The following is a 21965-nucleotide window of genomic DNA, read 5'->3' as shown; positions in this document are numbered from 1 at the left end:
ATAGTAGTTATATTCTTGTACATAGGGGGCAGTATTATAGTAGTTATATTCTTGTACATAGGGGGCAGTATTATAGTAGTTATATTCTTGTACACAGGGGTCAGTATTATAGTAGTTATATTCCTGTACATAGGGGGCAGTATTATTGTAGTTATATTCCTGTACATAGAGGACAGTATTATAGTAGTTATATTCTTGTACATAGGTGGCAGTATTATAGTAGTTATATTCTTGTACATAGGGGGCAGTATTATAGTAGTTATATTCTTGTACATAGGGGGCAGTATTATAGTAGTTATATTCTTGTAGATAGGGGGCAGTATTATAGTAGTTATATTCCTATACATAGGAGGCAGTATTATAGTAGTTATATTCTTGTACATAGGGGGCAGTATTATAGTAGTTATATTCTTGTACATAGGGGGCAGTATTATAGTAGTTATATCCTTGTACATAGGGGGCAGTATTATAGTAGTTATATTCCTGTACATAGAGGACAGTATTATAGTAGTTATATTCTGTACATAGGGGGCAGTATTATAGTAGTTATATTCTTGTACATAGGGGGCAGCATTATAGTAGTTATATTCTTGTACATAGGGGGCAGTGTTATAGTAGTTATATTCCTGTACATTGGGGGCAGTATTATAGTAGTTATATTCTTGTACATAGGGGCAGTATTATAGTAGTTATATTCTTGTACATAGGGGGCAGTATTATAGTAGTTATATTCCTGTACATAGGAGGCAGTATTATAGTAGTTATATTCTTGTACATAGGGGGCAGTATTATAGTAGTTATATTCTTGTACATAGGGGGCAGTATTATAGTAGTTATATTCCTGTACATAGGGGGCAGTATTATAGTAGTTATATTCTTGTACATAGGGAGCAGTATTATAGTAGTTATATTCCTGTACATAGGGGGCAGTATTATAGTAGTTATATTCTTGTACATAGGGGGCAGTATTATAGTAGTTATATTCCTGTACATAGGGGGCAGTATTAAAGTAGTTATATTCTTGTACATAGGAGGCAGTATTATAGTAGTTATATTCCTGTACATAGGGGGCAGTATTATAGTAGTTATATTCTTGTACATAGGAGGCAGTATTATAGTAGTTATATTCTTGTACATAGGAGCAGTATTATAGTAGTTATATTCTTGTACATAGGGGGCAGTATTATAGTAGTTATATTCTTGTACATAGGGGGCAGTATTATAATAGTTATATTCTTGTACATAGGGGGCAGTATTATAGTAGTTATATTCTTGTACATAGGGGGCAGTATTATAGTAGTTATATTCCTGTACATAGGGGGCAGTATTATAGTAGTTATATTCTTGTACATGGGGGCAATTTTTATTGTAAAAACCAACAAAATACATTTAAACAAAATCATAAATACATTCTTCTGTATACACAATTATGAATCAAACAAATATAAACTCAGAGTAAATGTAACTTAGAGTCCATAGCTGCTGCTGGAAAGGAAAAAGAAGAAAACTAAATCAATAAATATAGAAATTAAACACCAGATATATTCCTCCATAATTTCCTATTTCTCTGGTCTTTCCTGACTTCCAGTGATTTTATCCACCTTAGCTCAGACAATATTTGGGATACCACAGCCATGTAGTTATAGTCCTCTCTGTGTAGGGACACCCGGGTTCTGGCATGCCAGTGGTAATACTTTATCACTGTTATTATGAGATACATTGTTCCTGGATCTATAATACCATCTGGAGATGGGACGCCATAGATGATGTCCGGGTACTGAAGGAATTGCAGCCTCGGGATGTTCAGCAGGTCAGATACTTCCTTCCAGATCTTCCTCCCTCCCCAGCACTCAGAGATGAAATGCTCCATCGTCTCCTCCTGCTGACACCCCAGAGGACACTTCCTATCTGCCACACTCACAAACTTTAGGTTCCCTCTCACAAATAACTTCCCGTGTAGTGACAACCAAGAAATATCAAACAACTTGGGGGGAAGTCGCTTCCCATTGAGGAACCTGAGACTCTTCTGTAAGGTGGTGGTCACACAGTCTCTGAGAGCGAGTGGGGAGTGGTAGAAAGCCCGACATATCCTAGTATAGAGGTCTCTCCTGGTGTTACTGACAATGTAGGACTTCTCCAGCTTCCACATCCTGACACACTTCAGACCATATACCAGGTACTGGGGGAGGAAGCCAGGAGTCCATCGGCCCCTCTTGAGACTGCCGCCTCGCACCCAAGACTCTGCAAAAGGCAATATCCAGTCCCTGACACTACTTACCCACAGGAGACCATTGTTTGAGTCCAGGCTTCCAAAATTAACTTTCAGAAACATGGAGTCAAAGAAGACCCTTGGATTTAACATATCCAGCCCACCCTCTCTCCTCTGCAGGTAGGTGATCCCTCTTTTTACTGGGTTCAACCTGTTCCCCCATAAAAGCTGGAAGAACAGGCTAAAGAGCCTAGCGGAGAAAGATTCTGGCAAAGGAAAGACGACAGAGACGTAGAGGAAGACAGGGACCAGGTAAGTCTTCAGCAGAGTAACCCTTTCTCTATAGGTCAGCCTCCAGTTCTTCCATCGCTGAACCTTTACATTTCCGGTATCCAACTTCTCTTCCCAATTTAGTTTGGCATTATCTTCCCTCCCGAATTTAACCCCAAGGATCTTAATATGGGTGGAGGCCTTGGCGAATTGTGGCAGATCAAAGCCAGGAGCAGTATCCAATGTCCAGAAAGCTTGACTCTTCTCAAGGTTGACCAGAGACCCGGAGGCCTCTGAGTAACTTCTGATGGCTGCAGATAACATCTCCACCTCACGAGGTTCAGATATCACCACAGTCACATCATCCGCGTAGGCGACTACCTTCAAAGGCAAGCAATGGGGGACAGGCACCCCCTGAAAATCACACCGCTGCAGTGATCTCAGGAACGTGTCGATAGCAAACACATACAGCAGTGGACTCAGAGGACAACCTTGTCGCACCCCAGCCTCTACCCCGAAAGTGTCCCCCTGCCAACCATTGATCAGAGGAAAGCTCTTCGCCTCTCTATACAAAGTTCTCAGCCAATCTATAAATTGTCCCGGAATACCGTACTTTGACAAAGTGGCCCATAGATAATCGTGATCAACCCTGTCAAAGGCTTTAGCCTGGTCCAGACCTACAACATATCTCCCACACCTCAGAGCTTTACATCTCTCAAACATCTCTCTAATCGAGAGGACTGCTCCAGAGATGTTCCGCCCTTTTACTGTGCCGTACTGAGAGCCTGCCAACAGTGCCGGGGACAAACAGACTAATCTAGAGAAGAGGATTTTTGCCAGAATTTTCCTATCAACATTCAAGAGGGCGATCGGCCTCCAGTTCTTGATGTCACTAGGCTCCTTACCTTTAGACAGCAGAATAAGGGAGGACACTCTCATGGATGGAGGCATCAGGTGATTTTTTAGACAATTGGTAAACACATCCACAAGGATCGGGGCTAAGAGGTCTCTAAACTTCTTATATAATTCTGCTGTAATACCGTCAGGACCTGGTGCCTTCTTCAGATGTAACTTATCAATGGCCTCTTTTATCTCCTCCTCTGTTATTTCTGCTGTCAAAGGAGAAAAGTCCAAATCACTAGTGTCAGGGCCCGGAGTTGCCTCCAAGAATTGAGCCATTTTGTCTTTATCCAAAACCTTCTTCTGAAATAACTCAGCATAGTAGGATCTCACCACCCCCAGGATACCCTCCCGAGATTCCTGCAAAACTCCCTGGGAGTCAGTGAGACCTGTTATCGATTTCTTAGCCACACGTTCCCGGCAACTCTCATATGGATCTGGCGTGACTAAGTTTCCATAGTCACGCTCCACAACCAGGGACGTGTAGCGGCTGTACTGATACTGCTTTATTTCAGATTTCAGTCGGTCAATCTTTTGTTTGTCATCCCCACCCGCCGAATAGAGTGACTCCAATTCTTTCCGCAGCTTGAGATACTGGCCGTACTTACTCTTACCCTTCTTCACTGACAGTCTCTTCAAGAGGGACCGGATCTCCTCCTTGACGTCCTCCCACCAGTCAGATACATGATTATAGAAATACACTCTCTCCGATTCACCCTGTATAAGAGAGTGGACTTGCTCCTGGACAAACACATCTTCTAATAGGGTAGAATTTAGTCTCCACAAGCCTCTTCCTATATCTGGCCGTTCTGTATTACCTAAGTAGAAGTATAGGGCCAGGTGATCCGAGTATGGGACAGACTTCTCACTTCTATCCCCAATGACCTCCGAGGGAGTCACCAGCGCTAGGTCTATTCTGCTATGCCTCCCAGCACAGGAGTAGGTAAATTTGGGTTTCCTACCACCCTGCACAAAGACATCAGACAAACCTGACTGTGCTATAATATCATTTAAGACCTTAGAGTCCCTAGCAAGAGGCCTACCAGTGGGTCTGTCACTCACTGTCCTAGTGGCGTTGAAATCACCCGCCATGATGACTGGGAGAGATGTAAATAAATAGGGCTTCACGTCATTAAATAGATTGACTCTGTCAGTCACTGTCTGTGGACCATAGATATTGATAAGCCGGAGCCTTCTACCTCGGATAGTAACCTCCAGCACCAAACATCTTCCCATCGACACCTCGGTTAGTCTGTGAATGGTGACATCGTGGGTATTAAACAGTATGGAGACCCCGGCACACGGCTCCACAGACAGTGACCAGATGGACGGCCCGGAGCGCCATTCTCTCTCTGCTTCTTTTAACAAACTAAGACTATTAAGATGAGTCTCCTGTAGGAAAAAGACATCGGCATCGAGATAATGTAGATGTTCATACACCGCATGTCTTGTCCTTCTTGCCCTAATGCTGTTGACATTGCTAGATATTATTTTCAGATTAAAGTTCGCCATTAGAGCTATAACAAGAAGCAGAGAGAGTGTCCCCATCATCATAAATCTGGATCAGATCCCTCCTCTTCACCACCCGTCTCCATGTCTGATTCAGACTCTGGTCCCACCCTATGGGGTCTCCGTTTTGAGGGGGGGTCACCATCGGGATCCTCATCATACTCTGCCACCATCCTCTGCAGTTCCTTCTCTAGCTCCTCCTCTGCGTCTGACTCTGAGAGGACACTGAATCTATTGACTGTCATGGTCATGTCTGTTCCACTGTCCACTCTGATCTTAGATGACTTGTGAACTGTGGTCCACTCACCCTCAGGCTTCCTGGTGGACCTATCTTTTTTCCTCCTCTTATTAGCAGATGTTGTGGCTGGAGAGGGAATGAGCACTGAGGGTGGTGCAACCTGCTGGACAACTTCCATATCTCCCTCTGTGGTTTGGGTCTGAGGCTGCTCTGGTGTTGGTACAGCATCACTTGACTCTAGGACCTGCTGAGGTTCTGGCGTAGCCTGATCTGACCCTAATAACAATGCCTCCTCCTCCCCCAGGTCATCTGCCCCTGCCAATAGGTCTTCAATCCCTGTGGGCATGCCCGATCTCACCGCACAGGTTACACCTGATGTTTTGGCAGTCCGCACTCACATGGCCGATATCCCCACACAGGCTGCACTTGACCACGGAGCAATTACTGGCGATGTGACCGACTCTACCGCATTTGAAGCATCTACGGGGCTGACCTGGATAGAAACATACCCCCTTCTCCCGGCCAATGAAGAAGGAGTTGGGCAGATGCTGGGTTATGTTGTTATATTGTCTTAATTTCACCAGGACCTTCCACCCTCCTGTCCAGATCCCGTCCTCATCCCGGGTCTTGGTGAGCTCTGACATGAGGTCACAGTGCCTCTTGAGCCAGATGACAATATCCTGCTGGGGAACAGACTCATTCCAGAAGATGACTGTGACAGTGACTGTACCAAGTTTGGAGATGGGGATGAAGCTGAAATTATTCCACCCCTCTGCATCTCTAAACCTGGGGAAGATGGCCCAAAAGCGGTCCAGGTTGCCCATCAGCTTAAAGCTCACATCATATCCCTGGCGGTCGGGGAGGTTAATTACTGCCAAAATGTCACTTGGCGAGAAACCCATTTGTTCACACAATAGCGACCTGACCACAAACCGCCTGTCAGGTAGGTCCTCCTTGGCCCCTTTGTGCCTAAATCTCACCACATTCCTCCTCTTAAATGCCTGACCGGTGTAATGAGAGCCGGATGAAAAAGATGGTGCACCCCGGCTCCAGGCGTTGCCAGAAGAAGACTGGTGAGGGCCAGTACCCTGCTGTGTCTGGGGGCGCTGCGGGGGCTGCTGGGCTCCTGCACTCTGAGGGTCTGATACCTCAGCAACTAGAGGGGGGAAGTCCTGAGCATCAGACTGTACTACCCCCTCCCCACCATCAGCCTCCATACACTGCTCTGCCTGCTCTATGGCAACATCCCACACAGACTGCGCTTCCCCTGCTGGAACATTATCACACACAATGGTATTATCAGGAGGAGATACAGATGCATCAGCATTATCACCAACATTGGGGGCAGCAGTGTCACAGATATTAGAAACAGCATTAGGCACTGATGTATGAGCAGTATCAGGCACTGAAGTCCCATCAATGTCAGTACAATCAGTCCCAGCAGAGTCCTGATGATCCTGCTCAAATGCCACAGTGTTACCTTCAGGATCAGGTGCACAGTCCTGCTGCAGTGAGCCGTCACCTGGGACTTGTGGTGCTTGTTCTCCACCACTAGCATCAGGCAGATGTCCACGTTGCACGCTGAATGCTGGGACATGTGGTGTTTGCTCTGCTCTGGTAACATCAGAGGGACGGCTGTGATCCTTCTGCAGATTACAGGCTGCTGGGACTTGTGGTGCCTCTGCTGTGGGTTGTTGCTGATCCATGGCTTTATCTTTCTTGTAGAGATCCCCTTGCTGGTATGGGAAAGTCGCAGGCTGGAGTATAGGTTTCCCCTTGGTCTCAGTTGCCGGATTAGATGTTCCTCTATGATGTCTCTGGGCCTGGAAGCGCTCCTGGTTCCTGTAGGTCTCTGCCAGGGGACCCATCTGCTCCAGGACAGCCTCAGTCTGGGCGACATTGTCTGCGAGCTGCTTGGCCAGGGTGTTGAGCTTCTTGTCTAACAGCTCATGTCTCTCCGGGTTTGCTGCCTTGAGCTTGTAGGCACAGTCAATGTTTTTTTGTAGCAGCAGTTTTTGTTCCTTCAGGTTTCCCAGTCTCTTTACCAGTGCTGGGATCTGATCAGCCAGGAGGAGCTCAGGTGCACGCTCAGCCGCTGCATAGGGAGTTGCTGCAGGTGCACGCTCAGCCGCTGCACATGGAGTTGCTGCAGGTTTCTTACAGGTGGTAGGTGATGGCACTCTGTTGGGTCCGGGTCTCTGCGCCACTGTTGGGTTCTGACGCGCTGCGGCTCTTACTGCTGGGGGATGACATTGTCCAGTAGCAGCACTTGTGGCAGCCTGAGGCCTCCCTGCTAGTTTGGTCTCGGCCTTGCTGCCTCCACTCCCATACCGTGTGCGCTCAGATCGGATCAGTACAGGCTGCTGCAGGTTCTCCAGCAAGGTCTGCTTCTCCAGAGATGTCCTCCTCTGCCTGGATGATGGAGGTGTACACGGCACAGGTGAGGCTGGGGCTGGAGGCTTCCTCTGCCTGGCTGATGGAGGTGTACACGGCACAGCTGAGGCCGGGGCTGGAGGCTTCCTCTGCTCCTGCACAACCTGCTCGCTCCTCTGTCCTGGATGACCCGACATTGTGTTCCCACTCACTGGCTTCTGCTGCACATTCACACCGGTAGGTGACTTCACCAAACTGGAACTTACTGCTGCTTCTTTCTTCACAACATCTTCATTCTTTACTTCACTGCTTCTGGCAGAACTGCAGCCGCTGACATGACTTACTGTACCGGAGATTTTAGGATTCTCATCCATTAGTTTTGGTGTCTGGGAGTTATTTCCCAGAGAAGGCCTTGGAGCCTGGGCCTTGCATGGGGAAGTTCCCCACCCAGGGTGGCCCCGCCCTGGGCTAGCTCCAGACATGAGGAGACCTCAGGAGCTCACACTGCACACAACCTCTCAGCAAGGGGGCAGTATTATAGTAGTTATATTCTTGTACATAGGGGGCAGTATTATAGTAGTTATATTCTAGCACATAGGGGACAGTATTATAGTAGTTATATTCTTGTACATAGGGGGCAGTATTATAGTAGTTATATTCTAGCACATAGGGGACAGTATTATAGTAGTTATATTCTTGTACATAGAGGGCAGTATTATAGTAGTTATATTCCTGTACATAGGGGGCAGTATTATAGTAGTTATATTCTTGTACATAGGGGGCAGTATTACAGTAGTTATATTCTTGTACATAGGGGGCAGTATTATAGTAGTTATATTCTTGTACAAAGGGGCAGTATTATAGCAGTAATATTCTTGTACATAGGGGCAGTATTATAGTAGTTATATTCTTGTACATAGGGGCAGTATTATAGCAGTTATATTCTTGTACATAGGGGGCAGTATTATAGTAGTTATATTCCTGTACATAGGGGGCAGTATTATAGTAGTTATATTCTTGTACATAGGAGCAGTATTATAGTAGTTATATTCTTGTACATGGGGGCAGTATTATAGTAGTTATATTCTAGCACATAGGAGACAGTATTATAGTAGTTATATTCTTGTACATAGAGGGCAGTATTATAGTAGTTATATTCCTGTACATAGGGGACAGTATTATAGTAGTTATATTCCTATACATAGGGGGCAGTATTATAGTAGTTATATTCTTGTACATAGGGGGAGGTATTATAGTAGTTATATTCTTGTACATAGGGGGCAGTATTATAGTAGTTATATTCTTGTACATAGGGGGCAGTATTATAGTAGTTATATTCTTGTACATAGGGGGCAGTATTATAGTAGTTATATTCTTGTACATAGAGGGCAGTATTATAGCAGTTATATTCTTGTACATAGGGGGCAGTATTATAGTAGTTATATTCTTGTACATAGGGGGCATTATTATAGTAGTTATATTCTTGTACATAGGGGGCAGTATTATAGTAGTTATATTCTTGTACATAGGGGGCAGTATTATAGTAGTTATATTCTTGTACATAGGGGGCAGTATTATAGTAGTTATATTCTTGTACATAGGGGGCAGTATTATAGTAGTTATATTCCTGTACATAGGGGGCAGTATTATAGTAGTTATATTCCTGTACATAGGGGGCAGTATTATAGTAGTTATATTCTTGTACATAGGGGGCAGTATTATAGTAGTTATATTCATGTACATAGGAGGCAGTATTATAGTAGTTATATTCCTGTACATAGGGGGCAGTATTATAGTAGTTATATCCCTGTACATAGGGGGCAGTATTATAGTAGTTATATTCTTGTACATAGGGGGCAGTATTATAGTAGTTATATCCCTGTACATAGGGGGCAGTATTATAGTAGTTATATTCTTGTACATAGGGGGCAGTATTATAGTAGTTATATTCCTGTACATAGGGGGCAGTATTATAGTAGTTATATTCTTGTACATAGGGGGCAGTATTATAGTAGTTATATTCTTGTACATAGGGGGCAGTATTATAGTAGTTATATTCCTGTACATAGGGGGCAGTATTATAGTAGTTATATTCTTGTACATAGGGGGCAGTATTATAGTAGTTTTATTCCTGTACATAGGGGACAGTATTATAGTAGTTATATTCCTGTACATAGGGGGCAGTATTATAGTAGTTATATTCTTGTACATAGGGGGCAGTATTATAGTAGTTATACTCTTGTACATAGGAGGCAGTATTATAGTAGTTATATTCTTGTACATAGGGGACAGTATTATAGTAGTTATATTCTTGTACATAGGGGGCAGTATTATAGTAGTTATATTCTTGTACATAGGGGGCAGTATTATAGTAGTTATATTCTTGTACATAGGGGGCAGTATTATAGTAGTTATATTCTTGTACATAGGGGGCAGTATTATAGTAGTTATATTCTTGTACATAGGGGGCAGTATTATAGTAGTTATATTCTTGTACATAGGAGGCAGTATTATAGTAGTTATATTCCTGTACATAGGGGACAGTATTATAGTAGTTATATTCCTGTACATAGGGGGCAGTATTATAGTAGTTATATTCTTGTACATAGGGGGCAGTATTATAGTAGTTATATTCCTGTACATAGGGGGCAGTATTATAGTAGTTATATTCTTGTACATAGGGGGCAGTATTATAGTAGTTATATTCTTATGTTATATACTATGTTACAGCCACCATTGCTGAGGATTCTATATTTATACAAGAAGTATGTAATTCTCTTTAGAGAAAATATACTACATCTATCCTCGGCATCAGGCAGCCTCACACCTGGATGAGGATCCTTCTCGTTCCCTGGAAATCCTGCATTCTCGTGGCGTCCATGTTATCGGAGCGGTGCAGTGTGACTGACAGACGGAACGTTGTCCAATTCCTATTTCCTCCGGGAGATTGACCTCTTTGTTATGTTCATTTTATTCCGAGCTGTAGTTAATATTTCTTCGCTCTACTTCCTGGTGGTGCACGCACCATCTGCACTGCACTTGGGCAGGATCCAGATGTCATCAACTGCCTCAATCTTGATGCAACAGACACACATTGGTTTTATTCGGGGACTTGTTATATTTACACAGATCACAACACTAAGATGTATCCTCCTGTGCCAGACTTCATTACCACGGCCAAGACAATGGAGGATGTTCTCAGAGACGAGGCAGCCAAGCGGGGAAGACGTTGTACACGCTGATGACTTGGAAGGACAACCATATTATGGAGCGGAGACTCCTCCATCGCTGCCGTCAGCATCCAGATAGACACTTTAATTTACTTCCTAACCAAGAGAGCGCGTCCGATACAGATGTGTCCACCATTGCCTTAGTCGGAGTTTGGTTAGGAACTCAAATTTCTTTAGAAACTGGTTTCACGTAATATCACGACAAACACAACAACATCATTGCCCCCCTGGACCTGCAGGAAGTCAATCTTACAGGATACACCGTTATTTAAGGCACCTACTCTCATGAGAAGGTGCCTGAGCAATAATGCAACAAGTTCTCTAGTGTCACCCTACAAAGATGTCCATATAGTTTGACTTCTTAAGATTTACTTACCCGGTCCTTTCGCGATCCAGCTGCGTGTTCCGTGTGGAGGATTCGGGTCTTCCGGCGATTCACTAAGGTAGTTCCTCTGATGTCCACCAGGTGTCACTGCTGCGCTGAAGTTCATCTGAGTGCACTGAACTTCACCAGGCCAGGCCGGATGCAGGTAAGCGCGTGTCAAGCGACACTATCTTTTTTAAATACGGCAGTTTTTCCGGAATCCGCCCCCCCCTCCCGATTTCCGCCGCGTGCATACCGGCGCCGTTGCGCCACAATCCGATCACGTGTGCCAAAATCCCGGGGCAATTCAGGGAAAATCGACATAAATCGGAAATTTTCGGATAACCCGTCAGCACAACGCGAATTGGGCCCTTAGTAAATGACCCCCTGTCTCTTTACTTTCTTATAAATCTTTTCTTCCAGCTGTCACTAGGTTTGATGCTCAGAGTGGTTTCCAGGCCAAATTACTAACACCCCATACATAGAATAGGTCCTCAGTATCACATTGGTGATACCCAGCACCCCCAGAGATGAGCCATTTTTAGAAGAGACTAGAACAGGAAGCAGATGGCGCCATTCCCTGTGTAGTGTTCAGACCAGGTTACTGCAGAACATATCTCATTCATTCATCCGTTTCAATGACTTGACCTCGACTGACTTTTCCAGTCACAGCTTCCGGATTTGAACAAATTGCAGCTATAAAGCAAAGATATCTGAAATATTGGCACAATATCCTTTACCGTTCCATCACTCATATCCATCTCACTTCCTCAATCACCTAGAGATCCAATAGAAACTTGGGCTACATGCAAAACCAGCAACGGATAGGAGGACAATCCAGCTGAGACTTTGACTTTCCAAAACTAAAGTAATAAGTTATTTACATGCCTTGCAACCGTATGGAGATGTCCTTTCCATCTGTGACAAGAACACAGAACTGGTCCGTAGGGTTTAAGGCTGTGAAGACCACAAAGGGGTTCCTCGGGGCTTTTTTCCCTCTATACTGCCCCTCGGCAGACCATCGGCAGATTTGGTTTCGAAGTATCATCTCTATGCTGATGACCCCCAGCTATATACTTCTGCACATAACACCACCCCTGCCTTACTCCAGAACACTAGTGACTGTCTCTCTGCTGTCTCTAACATCATGTCCTCTTCTCTTCTCCCTCTATACTGCCCCCATTGGACAAACCATCAGCAGATTTGGTTTCCAGTATCATCTCTATGCTGATGACCCCCAGCTATATTCTTCTGCACATAACATCTCCCCTGCCTTACTCCACTAGTGACTGTCTCTCTGCCGTCTCTAACATCATGTCCTAAGACTAAGACTGATCTTATTGTCTTTCCACCATCTACTAACTGACCCAACCTTGACCTCTCCATCTCGGTCTGTGGGATCTCTATAGCCCTGGGGCTGCTGTCTTGGGGTTGTGCCGGACTCTGACCACTCCATCTCGCTCTGTGGGATCACTATAGCCCTGGGGCTGCTGTCTTGGGGTTGTGCCGGACTCTGACCACTCCATCTCGCTCTGTGGGATCACTATAGCCCTGGGGCTGCTGTCTTGGGGTTGTGCCGGACTCTGACCTCTCCATCTCGGTCTGTGGGATCACTATTGCCCTGGGGCCATCGTCTTGGGGTTGTGCCGGACTCTGACCTCTCCATCTCGGTCTGTGGGATCTCTATAGCCCTGGGGCCGTCGTCTTGGGATTGTGCCGGACTCTGACCTCTCCATCTCAGTCTGTGGGATCACTATTGCCCTGGGGCTGCTGTCTTGGGGTTGTGCCGGACTCTGACCTCTCCATCTCGCTCTGTGGGATCACTATTGCCCTGGGGCTGCTGTCTTGGGGTTGTGCCGGACCCTGACCTCTCCATCTCGGTCTGTGGGATCACTATAGCCCTGGGGCTGCTGTCTTGGGGTTGTGCCGGACTCTGACCACTCCATCTCGGTCTGTGGGATCACTATAGCCCTGGGGCTGCTGTCTTGGGGTTGTGCCGGACTCTGACCACTCCATCTCGGTCTGTGGGATCACTATTGCCCTGGGGCTGCTGTCTTGGGGTTGTGCCGGACCCTGACCTCTCCATCTCGGTCTGTGGGATCACTATAGCCCTGGGGCTGCTGTCTTGGGGTTGTGCCGGACTTTGGCCTCTCCTTTTCACCGTATATACGATCTCTTACTCGGCCGCTTGCATCTCCAGAATCATCTCCAGAATCCGACCATTTCTGACAATGAAAACCTCTAAAATGCTAATTGTTGCGATGTGGCAATATAGCAGGTTCAGGTTGTGCAAGTCATTCTACGAGCATCAGATCTGGTGGCTTTGAGGACCTCCTTCTCTTGTGGATGTTATCAGGAAGCTTTTGATATCGTGCGATTAGGTTTTAGGAGAGTGTGAGACTGAGGTGCCTCGGGTCAACCAGATTAAATAATGAACTCTGAAGAATAATCCTTCTGGACCTCTGTGATCCTTGCTTGGGTTGGAGCCTGCACAGAGAATCCTATCGTACATTGGTAGGTCAGTCCACCTTAAGTTCCTTCAAAGGAATGTTCTAGGGCAGTGGTGGCGAACCTATGGCACGGGTGCCAGAGGTGGCACTCAGAGACCTCTATATGGGCACCATTGCCATCACCCCAGGGCAGGGTTAGCCAGACAGGACTCAAGGCCTCTTGCAGTCCCAGGCAGCCCAGGACCCCAGAAGGAAGCTACAATGATAATCCAAACTTCTCCTTTCTACTGTATTGGTGTCCTAAGGTGCCTATACAATTTAAACCTGTGTCGCATTGGCGAAAAATACATGGGTTTTGGTTGTAGTTTGGGCACTGGGTGCCTAAAAGGTTCGCCATCGCTGTTCTAGGGACTGAGAGGACAACTCCACAACACGAGACAAACGATTGAAGCTTCTGCTGAAAATGAAGGTCACAGGAGATTTTTTTGGAAGATATTCGGCGCTGTACGTCGCCCTTTTGTTTATGTTGGGGCCACTAGGAGAATATCTGCTTGATATTTCCATCCTATATCCTTGTCAATGGTAAGCGCAGTAATGATTGCACACAGGTGACTGACTGGCGGATAATCCACCTGCAAACAATCAAAACGGGATTAAAATGTGGCCTCGGTCAGCCAAGACTGAAACACACGTTTCGGGAGAACCCGATACCCGCTAGATATTCCATTCCTGCCCTGCTACAATAGACAGAAGGTGCTAACTATTCCATAGTACATAGGGCACCGCTAGGCCAGTGGGAATCTGAAAAGCTTCCATGACGTGGATGGAGCTTTGGTTCCATGGTGGATTTTTGTAGAACATCTGAGCATGCAGAAGCGACAAGATCTGGCATCTCCACAAGCTCTCATGTTTCCTCTCATACCCTCTGTGAAGTGTAACCGGCCACGTTATGGTGGGAAAGGCTGGTGGGAGTCAGACGCACAGCCGGACACAGCTGCTACAAGGAATGTAGATGAGGCTTGGGAGCTGACAACAGGCCCCCGACCTTTCACTAGTGTCCATGTCACACTGGGTGTGATATTCTGTAGTCGTGTAGACATCTTGGACACTAGAGGCCAACAGGAAGAGTTGCCACAAACAAAACGCTCAAACATAGAAATGGAAGTTGTCTTCAAAGAGCCCATGAGTCGTATTGTTTCCGAGGAGAATGGATGAAGTTCTACAGTTACATTAGTATTTGGGTTGACCACAAAGATCCATCAAAATGAAGGACTAGATGGAAAAAAGGGTCAGCGTGTCCCTGTCCTGTCCCCCAAGTGTCAGCGTGTCCCTGTCCTGTCCCCCAAGTGTCAGCGTGTCCCTGTCCTGTCCCCCAAGTGTCAGCGTGTCCCTGTCCTGTCCCCCCAAGTGTCAGTGTGCCCCTGTCCTGTCCCCCAAGTGTCAGCGTGTCCCTGTCCTGTCCCCCAAGAGTCAGCGTGTCCCTGTCCTGTCCCCCAAGTGTCAGCGTGTCCCTGTCCTGTCCCCCAAGTGTCAGCGTGTCCCTGTCCTGTCCAAGTGTCGGTGTGTCCCTGTCCTGTCCAAGTGTCGGCGTGTCCCTGTCCTGTCCCCCAAGTGTCAGCGTGTCCCTGTCCTGTCCCCCCAAGTGTCAGCGTGCCCCTGTCCTGTCCCCCCAAGTGTCAGCGTGTCCCTGTCCTGTCCCCCCAAGTGTCAGCGTGTCCCTGTCCTGTCCCCCCAAGTGTCAGCGTGTCCCTGTCCTGTCCCCCCAAGTGTCAGCGTGTCCCTGTCCTGTCCCCCCCAAGTGTCAGCGTGTCCCTGTCCTGTCCCCCAAGTGTCAGCGTGTCCCTGTCCTGTCCCCCCCAAGTGTCAGCGTGTCCCTGTCCTGTCCCCCAAGTGTCAGCGTGTCCCTGTCCTGTCCCCCAAGTGTCAGCGTGTCCCTGTCCTGTCCCCCAAGTGTCAGCGTGTCCCTGTCCTGTCCCCCAAGTGTCAGCGTGTCCCTGTCCTGTCCCCCAAGTGTCAGTGTGTCCCTGTCCTGTCCCCCAAGTGTCAGCGTGTCCCTGTCCTGTCCCCCAAGTGTCAGCGTGTCCCTGTCCTGTTCCCCAAGTGTCAGCGTGTCCCTGTCCTGTCCCCCCAAGTGTCAGCGTGTCCCTGTCCTGTCCCCCCAAGTGTCAGCGTGTCCCTGTCCTGTCCCCCCCCCAAGTGTCAGCGTGTCCCTGTCCTGTCCCCCCAAGTGTCAGCGTGTCCCTGTCCTGTCCCCCAAGTGTCAGCGTGTCCCTGTCCTGTCCCCCAAGTGTCAGCGTGTCCCTGTCCTGTCCCCCCAAGTGTCAGCGTGTCCCTGTCCTGTCCCCCCCAAGTGTCAGCGTGTCCCTGTCCTGTCCCCCAAGTGTCAGCGTGTCCCTGTCCTGTCCCCCAAGTGTCAGCGTGTCCCTGTCCTGTCCCCCCAAGTGTCAGCGTGTCCCTGTCCCCTCAAGCGTCAGCGTGTTCCCGTCCTGTCCCCCCAAGTGTCAGCGTGTCCCTGTCCTGTCCCCCCAAGTGTCAGCGTGTCCCTGTCCTGTCCCCCCAAGTGTCAGCGTGTCCCTGTCCTGTCACCAAGTGTCAGCGTGTCCCTGTCCTGTCCCCAAGTGTCAGCGTGTCCCTGTCCTGTCCAGAAATCACATTGATCAATCTCACGACCCGGAAACTAAGAGAACTGCGGTGAAAGAAAGACATATTCCTCCTGCAAAGTGCAGACAATAAGAACCATGTGACCCCCCCCCCTCCCTGTGAGAATGAATATAATTATCTCTATATATGGAAGTATACGCTCATTAATCCGTCATCCTCATCACAGGAAACAGGTAACAGTAGGGATCTGTCAGATACACATCACCTCCGCACCGACTGCTAGTAAAAATAATCCCGCACAATGACAACAAGGAGCTTCCAAGATTCCCCAGAATGGAATTTCTTGTTTTCGGTCAATCAGCTGGAAAAATAAAACGGAAGAAAGGAGTCGGCGGAGGAGGAGGTGACGGCGCTGCAACCACGTCCCGGGAAACCTCCTGGTTATTACACTATGTTATAGAGGGACGGGCGTAGGGCGAGTCTCTGGGGATAATACCAGGATTCCTCCTCAGCATCGGGGAAAGACGGACACATAGACCCCACAAGGGCTCATCTACAGGGACATCAGGACCCCCCAACTTTCAGGTTTTGGTTCGACTTTGATGGGAAATTTTTTTTTTGTTTTTGCCTAAAACTTTTAATGTTACTTCTTGTCCTAATTTTGCACCTCTCCAATCCAAAAATCTTAGTGCATTCTGAGCGCACTCACCAGCTCTCCCGGGATATCCAAAGGACCGGAGACCAAAAATGTGCCCCAACATCTCAGGCGCCAGAAAACTGCCACATCCATCAGATCTTATAATATATAAAGCTGAATGTGTGTATGTGAGTGTATATGTGTACGCGTGAGTGTATGTATCCAGAGTTGCAGTCTTATATCTGCTATTAGATCATCTCTGATACTCCATTCACATCTGGAGCTGCAGTCTTATATCTGCCGTTAGATCATCTCTGGTACCCAAGTCACAACCAGAGCTGCAGTCTTATGTCTGCCATTAGATCATCTCTGATACTCCAGTCACATCCAGAGCTGCAGTCTTATGTCTGCCATTAGATCATCTCTGATACTCCAGTCACATCTGGAGCTGCAGTCTTATATCTGCCGTTAGATCATCTCTGATACCCCAGTCACATCCAGAGCTGCAGTCTTATATCTGCTATTAGATCATCTCTGATACTCCAGTCACATCTGGAGCTGCAGTCTTATATCTGCCGTTAGATCATCTCTAATACCCCAGTCACATCCAGAGCTGCAGTCTTATGTCCGCAATTAGATCATCTCTGATACTCCAGTCACATCCAGAGCTGCACTCTTATATCTGCCGTTAAATCATCTATGATACCCTATTCAGATCCAGAGCTGCAGTCTTATATCTGCCGTTAGATAATCTCTGATACCCCAGTCACATCCAGAGCTGCAGTCTTCTATCTGCCATTAGATCATCTCTGATACTCCAGTCACATTCAGAGCTGCAGTCTTATATCTGCCATTAGATCATCTCTGATACTCCAGTCACATTCAGAGCTGTGAGAGAAACAGCCAGGAGAAAAAGCATGGCTGCTGGACCAGGGGTGCATACAGCAGGGATAAGAAGTTGTATGCCAATCACAAAAAGTTATCATCCATGTCCCCAAATGGGGGGAAGGATTAGGAAAATGGTGTGCACCCCTCCACTTCAAACAGTCAGAAGGCTCAGTGAGTGGCTGCCTAATTTATTACTCAAAAATACTGGAGATAATAGGGGGGGGCAGGACTCCCAGTACTGCTCACGATAGGGGGGGGCTTAATCTGGTAGTTGTGGACTGTAATGGGGTTAAAAAATTCCAGTCTAAAAGTAAAAATACTGCCCCCCCCCCTCCCCCGCTTACCAACCAACTTATTGCAATATAAGCTTTCACCCAGCTTTCCCAGAGTCTTTAAATGACTAATTAATGAGATTGAAATCATTTGTAACAAGTTGTGTCCATCCTGCCCAGTGACACCAGCTTACTGCTCCCCGAATACAGGAACAATGTTACCATTACTATTCATAATATTATTACTACTTTATTTACTTATTATTATTTATTATTATAATTGGCACTTTCCCATTATAAATAATGTCCCCCACTATTCCATATCTATAATCTTATCTAAATGTAACTCCTATCTATCTCATATCTATCTATCTATCTATCTCCTATCTATCTATCTATCTATCTATCTATCTATCTATCTATCTATCTATCTATCTCATATCTATCTATCTATCTATCTATCTATCTATCTCATATCTATCTATCTATCTATCTCATATCTATCTCATATCTATCTATGTCATATCTATCTATCTCATATCTATCTCATATCTATCTATGTCATATCTATCTCATATCTATCTATCTATCTATCTATCTATCTATCTATCTATCTATCTATCTCATATCTATCTATCTATCTATCTATCTATCTATCTATCTATCTATCTCATATCTATCTATCTATCTCATATCTATCTCATATCTATCTATCTATCTCATATCTATCTATCTATCTATCTCATATCTATCTATCTCCTATCTATCTATCTATCTATCTATCTCATATCTATCTATCTATCTATCTATCTATCTCATATCTATCTATCTATCTCATATCTATCTCATATCTATCTATCTATCTCATATCTATCTATCTATCTATCTATCTCATATCTATCTATCTCATATCTATCTATCTATCTATCTCATATCTATCTATCTCCTATCTATCTATCTATCTATCTCATATCTATCTATCTATCTATCTATCTCATATCTATCTCATATCTATCTATCTCATATCTATCTCATATCTATCTATCTATCTATCTATCTCCTATCTATCTATCTATCTATCTATCTATCTATCTATCTATCTCCTATCTATCTATCTATCTATCTATCTATCTATCTATCTATCTCATATCCATCTATCTCCTATCTATCTATCTATCTATCTATCTATCTATCTATCTATCTCTATCTATCTACCTATCTATCTCATATTTATCTATATATCTATATATCTCATATCTCTATCTATCTATCTTCTACCTATCTCATGTCTATCATATATCTTTCACATCTCACTCTCTTTCTCTCTATCTCATCCATCTAGATTTCCAGTTCTGGCCATTGTGGGGCGCTAGAGGTTCGGGATGCCCCATTGTACACCCCTACCCCCCTCATCACTCACCTGTACCAGTCCAGTCCCTTGTCATAGTTCCTATCAAAAAAGTGGGGTTCAGCGCCCACAGCCCTGATGTCAGGGTGCACCCTCAGGAACTCCAGCAGCGCCCGGGTGCCCCCTTTCTTCACCCCGATGATGATGGCTTGGGGTAACTTCTTGCTCCCTTCCTCCAGTGCAGTGAGGGTGATGCCCCCCTGGGGCAGGTGCAGGTGGGGGTCTCCAGTCTCCTCTGGGGGTCCGGGCAGGCTCAGGCAGTAGAATACATAGAAGGACATGAGCAGGGAGCAGAGCAGCAGCAGCCTCCAGAGGATGGCCGGCAGGGGGGGTGCCATGCCATGTCACACAGCTCCAGAGTGCAAGCTCTGCGGCCCAGAGCCCCCCGGAGCCGCCTCCTGGCACCCAGCACCTGCAGCCCATCAGTACATCCATCCATCTGCTGTCATGTCCCTCCAGGGGCAGCTGCTGTCATCATCATCACACAAGGTGAACTGCCACACTGTGCCGAACCCCTAGCTCCTGCACATACCTCTATCACTGCTGCTACACTGTGACGAACGCCCAGCTCCTACCCTCTATCTGTCACAGCTGCCACACTGTACCGAACCCCCAGCTCTTGCACACACGTCTATATGTCATTACTGCTACACGGTACCGAACCACCAGCTCTTGCACACCTCTGTCACTGCTGTCACACTGTACTGCACCCACAGCTCCTCACACACCTCTATATGTCACTGCTGCTACACTGTACCGTCCCCCCAGCTCCTGCACACACCTCTAGCTGTCACTGCTGCTACACTGTACCGCACCCCCAGCTCCTGCACACACCTCTATCACTACACTGTACCGCACCCCCAGCTCCTGCACACACCTCTATCTGTCACTGCTGCTACATTGTACTGACACCCCAGCTCTTGCACACACCTCTATATGTCACTACTGCTACACGGTACCGAACCACCAGCTCTTGCACACCTCTGTCACTGCTGTCACACTGTACTGCACCCACAGCTCCTCACACACCTCTATCACTACACTGTACCGCACCCCCAGCTCCTGCACACACCTCTATCTGTCACTGCTGCTACACTGTACCGACACCCCAGCTCTTGCACACACCTCTATCTGTCACTGCTGCTACACGTGGGGACCAGAGGACAGAAACTTCTCGATGACATCACGAACCGAGCAATAACCAATAGGAAGCCGCTACAAGTTCCAATGGAATGCGCACAGGCCAATCAGGAGAAGGGGAGGCGTGGCTATACTGCCACACCCTCCACTATGGCTTCATATATAGAGGAGAGAGGAACAACCTGCACCCCTGACCCTCCTCTACTCCACACACACCACAACCTGCACCCCTGACCCTCCTCTACTCCACACACACCACAACCTGCACCCCTGACCCTCCTCTACTCCACACACACCACAACCTGCACCCCTGACCCTCCTCTACTCCACACACACCACAACCTGCACCCCTGACCCTACTCTACTCCACACACACCACAACCTGCACCCCTGACCATCCTCTACTCCACACACACCATAACCTGCACCCCTGAATCTCCACTACTCCACACACCCCACAACCTGCACCCCTGACCCTCCTCTACTCCACACACACCACAACCTGCACCACTGACCCTCCTCTACTCCACACACACCACAACCTGCACCCCTGACCATCCTCTACTCCACACACACCACAACCTGCACCCCTGACCCTCCTCCACACACATACCACAACCTGCACCCCTGACCCTCCTCTACTCCACACACACCACAACCTGCACCCCTGACCCTCCTCTACTCCACACACACCACAACCTGCACCCCTGACCCTCCTCTACTCCAACCACACCACAACCTGCAACCCTGACCCTCCTCTACTCCACACACACCACAACCTGCACCCCTGACCCTCCACACACACCACAACCTGCACCCCTGACCCTCCTCTACTCCACACACACCACAACCTGCACCCCTGACCCTCCTCTACTCCACACACACCACAACCTGCACCCCTGACCCTCCTCTACTCCACACACACCACAACCTGCACCCCTGACCCTCCTCTACTCCACACACACCACAACCTGCACCCCTGACCCTCCTCTACTCCACACACACCACAACCTGCACCCCTGACCCTCCTCTACTCCACACACACCACAACCTGCACCCCTGACCCTCCTCTACTCCACACACACCACAACCTGCACCCCTGACCCTCCTCTACTCCAACCACACCACAACCTGCAACCCTGACCCTCCTCTACTCCACACACACCACAACCTGCACCCCTGACCCTCCACACACACCACAACCTGCACCCCTGACCCTCCTCTACTCCACACACACCACAACCTGCACCCCTGACCCTCCTCTACTCCACACACACCACAACCTGCACCCCTGACCCTCCTCTACTCCACACACACCACAACCTGCACCCCTGACCCTCCTCTACTCCAACCACACCACAACCTGCACCCCTGACCCTCCTCTACTCCAACCACACCACAACCTGCACCCCTGACCCTCCTCTACTCCACACACACCACAACCTGCACCCCTGACCCTCCTCTACTCCACACACA

At 47.3% G+C, this 21965-nt stretch overlaps 1 protein-coding gene across 1 annotated transcript in view; it reads right to left on the bottom strand.

Moving 5' to 3' along the window:
• The window catches only part of LOC140065128 (heparan sulfate glucosamine 3-O-sulfotransferase 3A1-like), a 90694-nt gene extending 70557 nt beyond the window's left edge, over positions 1 to 20137 (bottom strand). Inside the window, exon 1 of the mRNA XM_072112653.1 lies at positions 19362 to 20137. Within this exon, the coding sequence (XP_071968754.1) occupies positions 19362 to 19687 (326 nt within the window). The 5' untranslated portion in view covers positions 19688 to 20137. The remainder of the gene's footprint in view (positions 1 to 19361) is intronic.
• Positions 20138 to 21965: the final 1828 nt, after the last annotated feature.

Source organism: Engystomops pustulosus, chromosome 6, assembly GCF_040894005.1.
Source record: "Engystomops pustulosus chromosome 6, aEngPut4.maternal, whole genome shotgun sequence".
NCBI lineage: Eukaryota > Metazoa > Chordata > Amphibia > Anura > Leptodactylidae > Engystomops > Engystomops pustulosus.
This window is presented reverse-complemented; position numbering and strand designations above follow the sequence as displayed.